Source organism: Nicotiana tomentosiformis, chromosome 6 (assembly GCF_000390325.3).
Source record: "Nicotiana tomentosiformis chromosome 6, ASM39032v3, whole genome shotgun sequence".
In the NCBI taxonomy this organism is placed as follows: domain Eukaryota; kingdom Viridiplantae; phylum Streptophyta; class Magnoliopsida; order Solanales; family Solanaceae; genus Nicotiana; species Nicotiana tomentosiformis.
The window spans coordinates 105,565,083-105,581,093 of NC_090817.1; the positions used below are offsets into that span (position 1 = coordinate 105,565,083).

General features: G+C 35.1%; 2 protein-coding genes across 2 annotated transcripts; both read right to left on the reverse strand.

Annotated features, from left to right (window-relative positions):
• Positions 1–1,053: 1,053 nt before the first annotated feature.
• Positions 1,054–4,898, reverse strand: LOC104118756 (acyl carrier protein 1, chloroplastic-like). The gene is made up of 4 exons (XM_009630097.4): positions 4,638–4,898; positions 3,096–3,206; positions 1,851–1,973; positions 1,054–1,375 (listed from the first exon to the last, which is right to left on the reverse strand). The coding sequence occupies exons 1-4, from the start codon at positions 4,692–4,694 to the stop codon at positions 1,250–1,252; spliced, it is 417 nt and encodes a 138-aa protein (XP_009628392.1). The 5' UTR covers positions 4,695–4,898; the 3' UTR covers positions 1,054–1,249.
• Positions 4,899–5,955: 1,057 nt separating this feature from the next.
• On the reverse strand, positions 5,956–12,410 carry LOC104118755 (sodium/hydrogen exchanger 1-like). The gene is made up of 15 exons (XM_009630096.4): positions 12,115–12,410; positions 11,783–11,944; positions 11,545–11,663; positions 10,922–11,019; positions 10,749–10,808; positions 10,608–10,654; positions 10,331–10,525; positions 10,194–10,240; positions 7,901–7,967; positions 7,701–7,801; positions 7,510–7,611; positions 7,262–7,400; positions 6,828–6,890; positions 6,623–6,706; positions 5,956–6,475 (listed from the first exon to the last, which is right to left on the reverse strand). The coding sequence occupies exons 2-15, from the start codon at positions 11,927–11,929 to the stop codon at positions 6,164–6,166; spliced, it is 1,581 nt and encodes a 526-aa protein (XP_009628391.1). The 5' UTR covers positions 11,930–11,944; positions 12,115–12,410; the 3' UTR covers positions 5,956–6,163.
• Positions 12,411–16,011: the final 3,601 nt, after the last annotated feature.

Consider the following 16,011-nt stretch of genomic DNA (forward strand, 5'->3'; position numbering starts at 1 on the left):
AACCTACCTGCAAACATAAATAGAAGTGGGAGAAGGTACTAGCAAAATTTTGGATTTCCACTTGAGAACAAAATCCTAGCTAAAGCACTTTGGCTTCACTAGAAGCTATGAGCTATCTCTAGCTGCATAACAAGATCCAAATTAATTACTAATGTTGCAGTTCAAGTACAAATCCATATTTCTCCCACTAATGAAGAGTTTTGGCGTCTGTGAAATGCGAACTTAAATCAGTTCCAAGAAAAGGCAACACATTAAAATATTACTGTACTATAATTAGAAAAAGGGAGAAAAGTGAAAAGGATAGTTTGTCATACAAAAGCCAGTTTTGATCATGAATAACTCCATGGAACCTCCAATCATAGATGAGACAACCGCAATTTTCAGGTACCAATCCAATAATTTCATTTTCTTCCCTTTTCGCACTGCTCTAATTTCTGCTAATCAAAGAGAAGTTTCAATAACCTAGCAACGGAAGCCAAGAGCAGAGCAGAAGCTGTTACAGACTAAACAAATCAAAAAATAAGAAGGGATCCCAATTTGTAAACGTTCGAATAGTTCTCATTGGATTGAGGTATTGAGCAAGAAAGTTATTCTGGAAACTTTAAATAAACTGATTTCAAATACTATGATTTTAATATTTGGTAATAGAACGACTCAAAGAAACTGAGAACCTCAATATGTGCCTCCCAGTTTGGAATTATACCCATGGATAACTTTTAACTTATAGAGCTACTACTTTGCATAAATGTTTTAACTTTCACTAGAGCTACTACCTGACCTCACATCAATGTGCATAGATTTAGCTCAGGAAAAGATCATAAAACTTCATACGTGAACACAGCCTTACATTGTAGACCATCTTATTGGTGCCATACATTTGTTCGCCGTATTATTGGTCTGTGAATTTTATTAAATTTTGATGGAATGAAGAACCACGGGTAATGGCGATATTTATTTCCACAGCGGGTCATTGAAATTTGGAAGTACACCTATTTGTCTCTTTAGAATAGGTTGTCTGGAGTATATGCACCAAAGCTCCGCAGCACGCATCTCTTGCAGAAAAGAATAGCCAAAATAGATATACATGTCTATCTTCAGATTTAATTGCAGGGTCCAATGGAATAAAACTAGTGTTTTAACTAGAGAAAGTTCAATATTGCAAACTGAAGCATCCTGAACTGCAAAGAAATAACCAAACATGAGATATCCTAATGAACTAACTAGCTGAGGCTCTAAAGTTCAGTTCGTCTCAAGCTTTCTTTGAAATGAGATCCTCAATCAGGTCTGCAGCATCTTGAACTGTTGCAATACTCTGAGCACTGTCTTCTTCCACCGAAATACCAAACTCTTCCTCAAGCCCCATGACTATCTCCACCTGAATAAGAGATTCAACAAAAACAACATAATCAAATCAGTAATAACGAATGTGTTCCTGAGAAGAAGTTTATTATTTCGAGATGCCTCAAAGAATGCAATTGAGGCTTTGGGATAATCCCTTTGTTTGAGAACTTGAGGAACGGTTTTTACATGTGGCTCTACTTGTCTCCTAGACACAGTGTGTTAAACCATATCATCTGGAGGCACAAGCATATAAATCTAGCACCTAGCAGCAGAATTGGTGGTTCTCACTTAAGAACCTAACAAAAATCCTCTGTAATCAATCTGAACCTGTAGATAACATACAGGGTGACAAAAGTGCTATATTAGACAAACTGGCAACAACTAAGAAATGTAAGTAACTTGGCTGAAATCCATACTGAAATATGTTAATTGTTCTAACCATTTTTGCAGAAAGGACTGAGACACAACAATGCAAGTGCAACATTTAGCCTTAGTGCCAAACAACATACCGTATCAAGAGAATCAGCACCAAGTGCAGCAAACTTTGACTCTCCACTGACTTCAGTTTCAGCAGAAAGAGCCAGTTGTTTCTTCACAATTTCACACACCTTGTTGACTGTCTCTGGCTTAGCCTGCAGAGGTAAAACTCTCATTATTGTTAATAAATTTCATATGAAAAAAAAAACATGCTATGGTCTGAATTACTGATCACGAAATTCCACATCACAGATAGAACAGGGAAATGAGAAAAACAAGATAATTTTAGGGTAAAGAGGTTAATCACATGAACAGTCACAACAACTATAGTGTCAGTACTGATGGAAATAGCTTGGTTTAAGAGACGTGAACATAAATGTGCACAAACGCTTTAGATCAGCGAAGTCAGAAGTAGAGCAAGTTAATATGCAGAATTCCTGCTTTTTTCTTGGGCAATGGATTAGTCAATTACGCTTAATTACCCTGAGAGATTTGAAATATTACAAAAAAGTCTTGATACATTTTTTGTTACAAAGCCTTTCTTCCCTTCATCGCTAGAAGAATACCCCCTTTTTGGCAGCAAGCAATATCATTCTCTCAATTTTACATTTGCTCCTTGTATTGCTTCCCCTGGGTTTCTGTTCGAAATTTAGTAGAGTACCAATGGGAAAGTGGGCGAATGGCAAAAAGGTCGCAAATGGGGAGGGTGGTTGCACGTATGGGGATGGTCAATTTTCTTACCTTCTTGAAGGAAAGTATCTGTCCATAAAAATTTTAGAAATGAAATTATTTAAAAAGGCCAATTAATTCCTGAATGAAATATGGTTTGTCACAACAAACTCAGAATAGAGGAGCTTGAGTGAGCAACAACATCAGGAAAGATCTCTATAGTTTCACCTTTTTTTGTGCCTTTATTAGTAGAAGAGTTGGAAATCCACAAGCAAAACAAAGTCCCAGCTAAGATAAGATACTACCAGGAATAAGGAAATCTTCCATCATAAGATATTATCACTTTATTTTAATTCATTTTAGTCTATAGATTGATAATTGCTATTTACTGTTGAATTAGTGTCTCCATAAATCAACTTAAGATAACTTAACACCAAATTCCCATACTAAACGCTCTAATCATCGATGCTCAAAATAAAATCCGGCATCAGTTTTGCTAGCAACGAAACAGGCCATATTGCAATGAGTCCCAACAATCATGGTTAGAGGTAAAGTAAAAACATAGAAAAACAAGTAAAGAGAGCAAAACACCAGTTCCAAAACAATACCGCGCAAGTAACAGTGGGGCGGCGAGTGGCTGGATTCAATCTGATGGAAGAGAAGCTTATCCCCTTGAATGAAAGAGAAGACATCTTCAAATTAGAGACTCGGTTAAGTGCCTGCGTTAACAAGAGCATAAAATGTATAGTTATTTCAATGACACACACAACTGTGGGGAGTGGGCAGCTGTTTCTCAACTTCTTCTTGAAGCTGCATAAAATGTTACTCCTAATATTTCTATAGAAAAGGTGAAACATTTACCTAAAAAATACCAAGAAGTATACATTTTTCCTTGTGTTTCATTGATTACTTACCCTAATAAAATTACACGAGAAATTTGGTTTCTAATCCTTTGATCAATCATAGAATTAAATCATGAGAGAAATAATAGGACAAGAAACTTTAAAACACACAAAAATAAAAGAAAAATGAAAATATATTCTAGAGTTTAATATACAATTAAAAAGGAATTAGAGGGTGTCTGGCTAAGCTTATAAGCTGGTCTAACTAGCTTATAAGCATTTTTCGGCTTATCTATGCGTTTGGTAAAGTTAAAAGTGTTTATAAGCCACGTGCTTATAAGTCAAAAATAAGCCGAAAGCCATAAGCTGGTCACCCCCAGCTTATGAATTTTTAGCTTATAAGCACTTTAAGTTTGACCAAGATTTTTACTATTTTATCCTTAAAATATTCTTTTTTAGAAAAAAACTCTTACATCAATACTCACGGCCTCAAGTATTGTTTCAACCTAAACCCCCACCTCTTCAAGTCTTGAATTCTCATTGACTATTTAAGAGAAGCAAATTCTCTATTCCTTTGCATATTTGTATCTATGTGGTTGTGTATTAATCTTTGAAATGTATGTAATAAAGGAGGACATATCAAAATTTTTGGTGTATTGCTTTCTAAGTGTTGTGGTGATGAAGACGTGTTTGTTTCTCTTCAAATATTTTGTCCTATTTAGGTTTATTTTTTACTGAAAAACTTTTGTCAATTTATTAATTATTATAATTTATAATTATATGCTCATCATAAAACAAATTATATTTATTATAAAAATTATTTTATCTAAGCACAGTTGTGTTTAAAATAAAATGACATATAGAGTATTTTGTATTTGAATCGATCTGGAATCTAAAATTTTGAAAAAAATTATGCCCGTATAAACATTTATAAGGTTATTTATGTCATTTTAACAGAAACACAATTTATCAACACTTTTTTATCAAATAATGCAACAGCTTATTATCAATTTCAGCGCTTGTATCCAAACATGTAACTGCTTATTTATTAAATCAGTTTCATAACTTAAAAGTGTTTTTCAGCCCCTAATGTTTACCAGTTACTTCAAATCAGTTAATCCAAACGGGTTCTAAGAAAGCTGTAAAATCAACATTTTTAAAACGCAATCACATTCCAATAAACTCCATTCCAAAAATTGAATGTCAGATGGACACAAAAAAAACATTCCGAAAACAAAATCTAGAAAATCATTGCAACAAAAGAAGAGAAGGAGAAACTGATCGGAAGTGAAGATCAAAGTGATAAACCTGATTTTGCTTCAAGGAGCATGACATGGTAACAGATGAACCTGTAATAGAAGCCATTTGATGGACGGAAAGAAAGAGAGAACAAGAGAAAAATAGAGAATGGATCTGGAGAAAGTGGCGGAGAGCACGAAGAGTGTGCCTGATAGTGAGTGAGAACGAAGAGGAATAGTAACAGTGCGGAGAAGAGTTGTCCCTTCTTATAGGCTTTTTTTTGGGTTGGGTTTTACTTGATTGTTGCTGCAAGATCCTAAAGTGAAGTAGTTACTTGATTGGCTTTTTTTCTTTTTTTCTTTTTTTTGCGATAATGCCATTGTCAATTCTCTGAAAATGTTTTTCGCACAAATATTTTTTAAAATTCCTTTCTAATAAAATTATGTTCAGATAATTAGGTCTAAAATTACAATACTTTTTTTATTCTAAAGAAAAAGATTTTACTTTTTTTTGGGTCAAACAAACGGTTTCAATTTAAAGAATGTTTTTAATCAGTCCGGTGGTGAATCACAGGTTTACTGTTCCGTGAGTTTTGATATATTTACTTAATTTATTTATGCTTATTTTTTATATATATTTATAAAACTTAACTTGAAATCACAGATTCTGTCCAACACACAAAAGCCGTATTTAAATCGAAATTCTAATTACTCATACCTATGGGCAGGCCCTTCCTCATTAAAATAAACTTGACTCTCCCTAGAGATAGATTGTGTACACTTGGGTAGAGGAGAAAAATAAGCTTAAGTTTGTCCCCGCAATATCATAAATGGAATTATGTTGTAAGCAACATTGCTAACATACTCAGACTCAAGCCATGGAACAGTTCCATATCAGCATATGTGATGGGCGGTAGACCCTATTTCACACCTTGAATTGAAATTCTTTTTCGGGAATACACTTGTCCCTTATTAGTTGTATAAAAATTTTGAAATGTTTTTATGTAATGGATTAGCTCCCGTTACTCCACCATTGCCTTAAAAGTTTGGATTGAGTACTTACATTCTTTCGCATGATATCAATGCCAAACTTTGGTGATTCTTATGTCATATTTATATTTTTTTTCTCTTCATGTTCAATTGCTATTGTCTTTTCCCTCTATCAGCCCACCCATAAAGTTGTTCTGAGCTCGCTCTCTTTCTCTCAATCAAAATTCGATCAACTGAGTCACTAACGTTGCATCAGATACTAACATGTCAATCCTGATTTATCTACTCAAGGCCCACTCCTCTTGAGCCTCCCCTCTCTACTTAAATAACGAAAAGGTCTTTTAAAAAAAAGTAGGTCCATGTGTAACCCCTTGATCGGATTACACTGTGGGATGATATCGGAGAATATCTCATCGGTTGTATAATGATTTTCAAAAAAGTTTATAATGTCCTAGATCCCTTCACCCATTGCCTTAAAATTTAAGGTTGGATGCTTGGATGCTCTCAAAGTTTTAACCAAAGAGAAACATCCAAAGCTAATTAACCGAAACGGAAGGAGTTCAAACCAAAAATTGTTTCTTGTCCTCACAAGGATGAATGGACTTTCTAGCTTTCCATCAATGCCATTGTTGGTTCACTTCCTTCGGTGGGTGATCCAGGAACATAAGGTACAAAACCTCGTCCCCCGAAAACAGGACGCATGAATGCATTGTCGAATTTTCTCCAGTAATAGTGCACTGTGTAAGAAGGGGTACTTAGGAACATCCGCAAACTGTTGGGACGGGGAAAATTGTGGGCTCCCAAATCAGCTTCCGAGTCTTGTCCATTGCCTAAAAGCGGCACATTAATGAAAGATTTTGGAGTCCCTGGTGAGGGTAGCAATAGCCTAATCAGTGGTTTTGTCATCAAACCAAATACCTGCAAAGGCCAGAAAGTTTTTAAAAAATGATGATTAAGCTTCATATAAAAGTCCTCCAAAATGTCTCCTGCTTGTCCTTTGTTTTCCTCTAAGATGAAATTACAGAAGACGTAATCACAACTCACAAGAAAGCTAAGATTTCTTACCACTGTGCTGAATAGGACAACTGTGATAGTACTTGTGATCATTATTGCATTGCCACGCAACTGAGTATGACCTTCTTTAGTAAACTGAAATCATGAAAAAATAGTCAGTCGGATAAATTTCTTGAATTACTATATACAATGTAGAAAACAAACCTGTGCATTAGGTAATAAACTATAAATCAAAAAAAAAAAAAAAACAATCTACCTGATTATAAGCAAGGGCCATAGAAACGGCACCTCGCATAAGGCCAGCCCACCATATTGTGACCTGCAAAATCAGTGAAGGGATAACATGAGAAGCCAAACAATTATGAGATTGTAAGCGCATAATATAATGTTATTAATGTTATTAGTGCAAAGTTCTTCGTTTCATTTTATATGGTGGTGTTTGATCGAGTAGGGAGTTTAAGAATAAAAGAAAAACTTTTGACACATCTTTACAAAATTGTGGTGTTAAACATGCTACGATATTTTTATAACTATAAGAGCACGTAATTAAAGGTAAAATAAAAAGTTAATATTTAAAGAGTTTCAAGAATATAGAAAAGTGATAGTATTATTTTCGAAACTGACTAAAAAGGAAGAGTGTCATATAAATGATAAAGCAACACCTAGGGAGTATTATTAGGACATATATACCTGCTGCTTGAAGTCAGTCTTCTCATGTGGAGACTTCTTGGTCAAGTTGGACAGAAATGATAAGGGGAAAACAAAGGCTGCCCTTCCAACCAAGACAAGTCCCAATAGTATTGAGCTAACCTCAACTGATATTCCAGGGCTGGTGAACCAAAAACCAAAAGATGTGCACAATCTTTCTATCAACCACTCACATGAGATCAACAGAGTTGTGCGGTAAAAAATGGACTTCAATAGATGTGAGAATTTACCTGTCGCTAACAAATCTCCACTTTTCAATGTCCAAAGCATCCATACCAACATAGAGGAATATGAAAATTTCAGCAATAAACGATAGCGTAGCAAAGGTGTGCCTAAACAATAGTTGAAGAGAGAGTACATCAAGAAGCATTGATTATGTATAGTCAATATGGTTTCAAAATTCTCTGTATGCATGTCATACTTGGTGGTGCATCTTGAGTTCTCAGTCACGTTATACCAGGTGTAGTGGGACATCACAATCCCGCAAAAGAACACTGTGAGAATTGCACTTAAACTGAACAACTGCAATCAAATAGTCATTGTCATTGCAAGCATCAAAATGATTCAATGTTGTGAGAGAATGCGAAAAAGTAGCTCTACTCTTAAGCTGGAACTACTTACTTCAGCAAGCATGTAAGATAGGTACGCCATGAGTATCATTATAGAAACTTCACGATCTGTGGAGTGCCTGGAGTTCATAAGAAAGCAAGTCATCAACTCCCAACGACGACGACAACAACAACAACAACAACAACTACCCAGTATAATCTCACTAGTAGGGTATGGGGAGGGTAGAGTGTATGCAGACCTTACCCCTACCTTCAAGAAGGCAGAGAGGCTGTTTCCGGTAGACCCTCGGCTCGTAAAAGATAAAATAAGGACAACAACTAGCATATCAATCGGAAAACCAGAGCAAAAATACAAACTAACAGTAAGTACTGTAATCAGAAAGCCGAAACGAAAGCGACAACAAGTAATAACAGAAGTCAAGGGATACGACAATACACAGACAGGACAACACTCGGCTACATATCCTTAACCTTTACCTTTATTCTCAACCTCCATACATTCTTATCCATGGTCATGTCCTCAGTAAGCTGGAGCAACGCCATATACTGCCTAATCACCTATCCTCAATACTTCTTCGGCCTGCCTTTACCTCTCCTCATACCCTCTAGGGCCAACCTCTCGCACCTCCTCGCTGGAGTATCTGTGTCTCTCCTTATCACATGCCCGAACCATCTAAGTCTTGCCTCCAACGTCTTGTCCTCCACAGGTGTCACGCCCACCTTGTCCCGAATAACTTCATTTCTAATTCTATCTAACCTGGTATGCCCGCACATCCATCTTAACATCCTCATTTCAGCTATCTTCATCTTATGGATATGGGAGTTCTTGGCTGGCCAACACTTCGTCCCATACAATATAGCCGGTCTGACCACCGCTCTATAGAACTTACATTTAAGTTTTGGTAGCACATTCTTATCACACAAAATACCATAAGCGAGCTTCTATTTCATCCACCCCGCCCCAATACGATGTGTAACATCCTCGTCGATCTCCCCATTCCCTTGAATAACTGACCGAAGGTATTTAAAACCTTATCTCCTAGGGATGACTTAAGAATCAAGCCTCACGTCTTCATCCACTAACTGAGTCGCACCAGTGAATTTGCACTCCAAGTATTCCATCTTAGTCCTGCTCAACTTGAAACCTTTAGATTCTAGGGTCTGCCTCCAAACTTCTAACCTCTCGTTAACACTGCCTCACGTCTACTCAATCAGTACAATATCATCTGCAAATAACATGCACCACGGTCCTCCCCTTGAATGTGGCGCGTCAGAGCGTCGATCGCCAAGGCAAATAGAAATGGGCTGAGGGCTCTGGTGCAACCCCGTCATAACTGGGAAGTGTTCCGAGTCCCCTCCCATGGTCCTCACTCAAGTCTTAGCTCCATCATACATGTCCTTAATAGCCCTAATATATGCAACAGGAATACCTCTAGCCTCCAAACATCTCCACAGAACCTCCCTCTGTACTTTATCGTAAGCCGTCTCTAAGTCGATGAACACTATATGTAAATCCCTCTTCCTCTCCCTATACTGCTCGATCAACCTCCTAACAAGATGGATAGCTTTCGTAGTCGAACGTTCCGGCATAAATCCGAACTGCTTTTTAGAAATAGTCACGATCCTCCTCAACCTCAGCTCCACCACTCTTTCCCAGACTTTCATAATATGGCTTAGTAACTTGATGCACTGGTAGTTGTTGCAACTTTGGATATCACCCTTGTTCTTATATAGCGAGACCATCGTACTCCATCTCCATTCTTCGGGTCTTTTTCGTCCTAAAAATGATATTAAATAACTATGTGAGCCACTCCAAGCCCGCCCTACCCACGCTCTTCTAAAATACCACCGGGATCTCGTTTGGACTTGTTGCTCTTCCCCTGCTCATCCTACGCATAGTCTCCTCAACCTACTCGACTCTTATGCGCCTACAATACCCAAAGTCTTGACGACTCTCCGAGTGCTCTAAGTCACCTAGCTCAATGTTCCTATCTCCCTCTTTGTTCAAGAGTTTATGAAAGTAAGTATGCCATCTTCGGCGAATAAGTGCCTCATCCAACAAAACTCTGCCTTCCTCATTCTTGATGAACTTCACTTGGTCTACGTCACGGGCCTTCCTTTCTCGCACCTTGGCTAGCCTGTACAACTTCTTATCTCATCCTTTGCCTCCAAGTTCTTCGTACAAGTGTTCAAACGCAGTAGTCTTGGCCGCTGCGACCCCTCTAAGTCATCAACTCCCAATATGCAAATTCTCAAGCATTTTCGAGACTCAATTATATAGTTGCAATTCCATACTGAAGAATGGATAAGAGGAATGTTTAGTGTTCGAAGAATTATTTACTAACCTTCCAAAGCAGAGCTTCTTAATAATATAGGCACTCAATAGACCTGCCTGCAGGAGGGGAAGAATTAAATGTTACTTGCTGCATTAATAACCAAAGTCGCGTGCATTTAAATGACAAGGAGAGAAACAGAAACTCACAACAAACCCCAGGAAGGTGCTTGAGATAAATAAGTATAGAAAGTTTCCAAGTAATTGCAGGGCAATGCTAGTGTTGATATGAGACAAGTCAAAGTTCTGGACAGCATTGAATAAAACTACAGATGTAGCATCATTTAAAACACCTTCCCCAAAGACTAAACTGTACAATAACGGCGTTTCATCCTGATTAAGCACCTACGTTATGCAATGGATAATGTCAGTAAGGTAAGTGCCTGCTACTCTGACCACAGTCTATAGTGTTCAAAGCTATACTCACTTGTAAGGTGCAAACAGAATCTGTTGCAGAGAAGATTGCTCCAATTGCTGGAAATAACCAAGGATGGATAGAAATTATCGAACACATTTTTAGTATTTTTATGTACATAAATAAGTGATTAGCAGGAATAGCTCGAAGTACCAAGGTAATCTCCAATTTCAAGTTTCCCAATATTAATTTTCCTGAAAATTCCAATAGCACCTGACATGAAAATAGATGTCATCAATAATGGCACTATAAAGAGCAAAAGAAAAGTGTCAGCAACTCCTTAAGAAAGGAAATAGAAATGGAAAACGATTATGTACAGTGCGCACCTAATGATATGATAACAAAAGATATCAGGGTACCTAGTGCCCCAAAAAGTATGATAGTCATGAAATTGCGGAAGAATTGCTTCTTTTTCACCTGGAACCTGAGGAGAATAGATTAATTAGGCGGAGAAAATATTAAGCTCACAACAATTCTACTGGACAAAATAAAGAACTGATTAAATGAAACAACTAGCGGATGCGCTACCAACATTATATTGCCATTTACTGAGTAAATGAGTTTAGAGAACATGAGAAGGTTTGGCACTGTAATAAAAGAGAAATATTAATTACAATTAAGTAGAAACTAGTTAAAAATATCATGTTTAAGATCGAAATTCTAAAACTACTATTTGTATGTGCCAAAAAACATTTCTTTCCTTCCTAAACCTCGTGTCTCATCAGCGGACCCATGATTTTAACCCAATGGGAGCATAATATTCTACTCAACCAGTGCCCATAAAGGTTTTTTAGCGTTCAGGGTGTCAAGTGATTTAAATTAACTATTTTTAAGGTATACACATATACATATACTACAAGATTTCTGCCGAAATGTCCCCATCAACATAACACATACCTGTGTAGTCAAATACAGTAAAGGATGGAGTGTTTGAAATGCAAAAACGTACCCGGCATTAAAAATGATTGGTGGAAGAAGATAAATAAAGAAAAGATCTGCGCTGAACATGAAAACATGCGAACTCTTCCCTCCACTTATTAGTAGAATCAAAGCTCCCGTGCACAAGCCCTGTGATCCATAACAAGCACAAACAGTGCCATAGACAGGTAAAGCTCATATCAGTTTCATCTTAAGCACAAAAAAGCAGTCAAACAACGATATGATGATCAGCAATTAATGAAACTCACAATCAAAAGAGCAGTTATCGACTCATTCATCCAGCGGTTCTCCTCCAATAGATGACCAATCACGATACACGCGCAGATAAGTGCAATAAATAAGTTTATTGACACCACGGACGCGTGATCTGACGCCCCGATGTCAAACGCCGCCATTGAATTCGCCAAATACTTCAAAATCATTAAAAAGTTTTTATCATTTCAGCAATTAATTAACTCAACTTCCTATCTTGGAAATGACATACCCGACACTCAGAATCCAATATAAAATTCAATCACACGAAGTATACCGGATATAGAAGGACAATTGAATGAGATGTAAGCAATTAATAACAATGTACCAATCAAAACAGCAGTAATGAGCAGAGATACAGAAATGTTTCCGCTCAGAAAAAGAGTTGCTACTTCAGACACCAATAGCAATTCACAGATTCAGAGACAAAAACTCTTTGAAATTCAAGTTACAAAATCAAGGAATTCAAGCTCTCAAAAATAGATTTTTCTTCGTAACATCAGTTCCAAATTGGAGACATGTTGAAGAAAATTCGAAAATGATAATGAAAAAGAATAATTAGGATTAGGAAGGACAGGGCCGAGCCAGGAAGGACAGGAATTGAAAGGGAATATATGTTTGGGTGGGATTAAGGAAACACAGTTGAGTTTTAAATTTCGTAAGGGCGATCATGACCGTTGATGGATCCAAGCAGGTGATGAGTTGGCACTTCTCCATACGATTTGACGGTATCTAAGGAAGAAGTTCTGGCTAACTCTGTGACAGCAGTCGCGGCAAATATAAGATAAATATATGCACACAAAGAAAAACCCGCCAAAAAATTAACGGATTTGTTTCTATATTATTTTTATGTGTCGAATGTATTTAATACTTTTGCAATTCATATTAAGTAAGTTACGACTATAATCTAAAAAGTTATTCTTACAATTTGTTGTTTTGATATAAAACCTATGACTAATATTTTCGGCTAACTCTAAGACACCAATCGCGCCAAAATGTAGTATACATGCACAATAAATCAAGTCGAAAGAGGAACCCGCCAAAAACTAACGGATTTATTTCTATATTTTTCTCTTGTCTTGAATGTGTTTGATACTTCTGCAATTCATATGAAGTAAGTTATGACTGTAATCTAAAAAGTTATTCTTACAATTTGTTGTTTTGATATAAAACTTAGGACTAATAGTTCCGGCTAACTCTATGAGAACAATAGCGACAAATGTAAAATATACGTACAACAAATCAAGTTGAAAAAGGAACCCGCCAAAAACTAATGGTTTATTTATATATTTTTCTCTTGTCTTGAATGTGCTTGATATTTTTGCAATATATATCAAGTAAGTTAGACTATACTTTAAAAAGTTATTTTTACAATTTATTGTTTTGATATAAAATCAGGACTAATAGTTCCGGCTAACTTTGTGACAACAATTGCGACACATGTAGGATATATACACAATAAATCAAGTCGAAAGAGGAATCCGCCAAAAACTAACGGATTTATTTCTATATTTTTCTCAATGTGCTTGATATTTTTGCAATATATATCAAGTAAGTTAGACTATACTTTAAAAATTTATTCTTACAATTTATTGTTTTGATAGTTCCGGCTAACTTTGTGACAACAATTGCGACAGATGTAGGATATATACACAATAAATCAAGTCGAAAGAGGAATCCGCCAAAAACTAACTAATTTATTTCTATATTTTTCTCTTGTCTTGAATGTGCTTGATATTTTTACAATTCATATTAAGTAAGTTAAGATTATAATCTAAAAAGCTATTCTTACAATTTTGTTGTTTTGATTTAAAACTAAGGACTAAATATTTTTCATGCATCTTATTAATTAGGAACATTTGTTAAAGCTAGAGAGCTATTTAGTTAGGCTTTTTTTTTAAAGTGAAAATGGAGGAAAAGGAGGGTCCACCATCCGATGATTATGTCCCTGTTTTGTAATATTTGAAAGTAAATGTGTACTTATTAAATGGAAGTTTCGCCTTTTGTCTTCCATTGGTTATTGCACCTTACTAGACACGACTTATGAAGACGGCTTCTAAGACCACATACCACTTAGGTGAGATATAAAGAATATTCTTGTTAGATGTCTGTAACTGATTTGGATTTGAAACTTACCTTCTTGTTAATTCATTCAAAAGAAAGAAAAAAAGTATAAGAAAAAGAAACCAAAGGATTCCATTATAATATGATGACAATGTCTAGTTTAACATAATATTTTTCACCATCAAGTTGCCTTTTTTTCCTATTGTAACATGTAATATATTTTATTTTCAAGATTATAAAATGCATATTCTATAAATGGTGATCTAAAACGAAAAAGGATTAAAAAAAAAAAAAAATTAAGTATCTCTTAAATATGAGAAATAGACCAAATTTGTCCTTATTTTGAACTTGTCCTTCTCATTAGCTGCCAATGTCATTCATTTTTTGTCAACATTCTATAAAATTTAAAGGCTTTACTTTTTTGTTTCTAAAGAATGTTTACGTTTCTAGTTGAGCTAGTTTATTGTAAATTATATGCATATTATTCTTCTCCTCTATATATATTTCAATCTTTTTTTGGTAAATACCATATCAAACGACACACTTAATACAGTTTATCTTCACCACTACAATTGTTTGTTTTGGATGTTAGTTGAAATTTCTTTTTTAATAAAAAGAAAGAACTAAAGAATATGGAGCGAGGAGAGGACAGAAAAAACTGAAATTGGTGGAGAAAAACAAAGATGGATTGTAATAGCCATGGGAGAGATAGAAAGAGAGAGAGGTCCAATGTCCTGCTCTTACTAAAGGAGGAAGGATAGAGGAGATGAGACAAAAAAGGAAAAGAGCGTAATGAAATTCTTTAGTTGAAGCCACTAATGGGTTGAAAGTCTTTTAACGGAAAATATATATAACCTATAAAGAAGGAATTTTTACTTTCCTATATTATATATGAAACTTTATTATTCTTCCTAATTAAGTTTTAACTTAATTACATGGGCATAAACAATTTACCAATTATATACAAATTAGTTTTAAATGAGTATCCTTTTATATTAGGAATTGATTAGGAAATCCTCATCCATGCACTCTCTTTCTCTCCGCCTCTCTTTCTCTCTCTTCGTCTCTCTCTCTCTCTCTTTCTCTATTATTTTTTCAATTTTCTTCCTTCGTTTTCCTCTGCTTTTCATCCTTTTTTTATCCAGAAAATTCATCAATGAATTTTAATTGTTATAATATAGAGTTTTAACTTAGCAATTATCTTTCATGTTGCACAATTGGTGTTCGAATTGAATTATTAATCAATAAATTTTGAAGGTATTTGATTCTCCACCATTGACAGCCATTAAAAAGCTCCAGATCTTTGAATTTCAATTCGGGTTTTCAAAAACTATTGTTTGTTTGGATTGGGTGTTGTTAAAAATAATTAAAAATATTCTTTGGAGTTTATATCTCAATTTTGAGGGTGTTTGGTGAAGAATAGACTTGATTTTGGCTGAATTTACATGACATACAATATACTTGCAAAATTGTATTATAGTTGTATGTAAATTGTATTTAAATTGTATTATATTATAGTTATGTATTTTTTATTTGAATATTGTATGAAAGTTAAAAAATAGTTGTATAATGTATGAATCATTGTATGAAATTTGTATTTAAGTTATAAATACTATTTTTTTTTTACATAAAGTTGTTGACATGTATCAAAATTGTATTAAGAAAGGAATTTTTGATTGAAATTTCCGAGAGGAAAAAGAACACACCACATACAAAATATATACAAATCATATACAAAAGACATATTGTATAAAATTTGTATGAAAATTATATTTAAGTTGTATGATGTTATAGTTGTATTTAGTCGGGTAAAAATGATGTATGAAAGTTGTAGATAAGTTATAAAAAAGTTGTATACTATATAATTAGTCATATAAAATCTGTTTTTAGTTTATATATTGTTATAGATGTATCAAATTTGTATCAAAATTAAATATTCCGGCATTTAACTTGTCTGGTTTAGGTTCCAAATAAAGCCATCGGTAGCTCATTGAAAAATTCTTGTATAGTTTCGAAGGCATATATTCCCTCCAAATACAAATACATAGACGATAATCGCAATGATTACTGTGGGTGAAAATCATTGCGATCATGAGTTATGATCACACCCTTGCATTAATTCATGGGAATAGTTTAGGATACAAGAATATTTTTGAGCATT

Excerpts from the sequence above, each read along its gene's own strand:
- LOC104118755 (XM_009630096.4), bottom strand. The coding sequence starts at position 11,929 with ATGGCGGCGTTTGACATCGGGGCGTCAGATCACGCGTCCGTGGTGTCA. Across the intron at positions 10,241-10,330 it reads GCACCTTCCTGGGGTTTGTT|GCAGGTCTATTGAGTGCCTA; the intron begins GTGAGTTTCTGT and ends CCCCTCCTGCAG. Across the intron at positions 7,968-10,193 it reads AAGAAGCTCTGCTTTGGAAG|GCACTCCACAGATCGTGAAG; the intron begins GTTAGTAAATAA and ends TATGAACTCCAG.
- LOC104118756 (XM_009630097.4), bottom strand. The coding sequence starts at position 4,694 with ATGGCTTCTATTACAGGTTCATCTGTTACCATGTCATGCTCCTTGAAG. Across the intron at positions 3,207-4,637 it reads GCTCCTTGAAGCAAAATCAG|GCACTTAACCGAGTCTCTAA; the intron begins GTTTATCACTTT and ends TTGTTAACGCAG. Across the intron at positions 1,376-1,850 it reads GTGCTGATTCTCTTGATACG|GTGGAGATAGTCATGGGGCT; the intron begins GTATGTTGTTTG and ends TCTCTTATTCAG.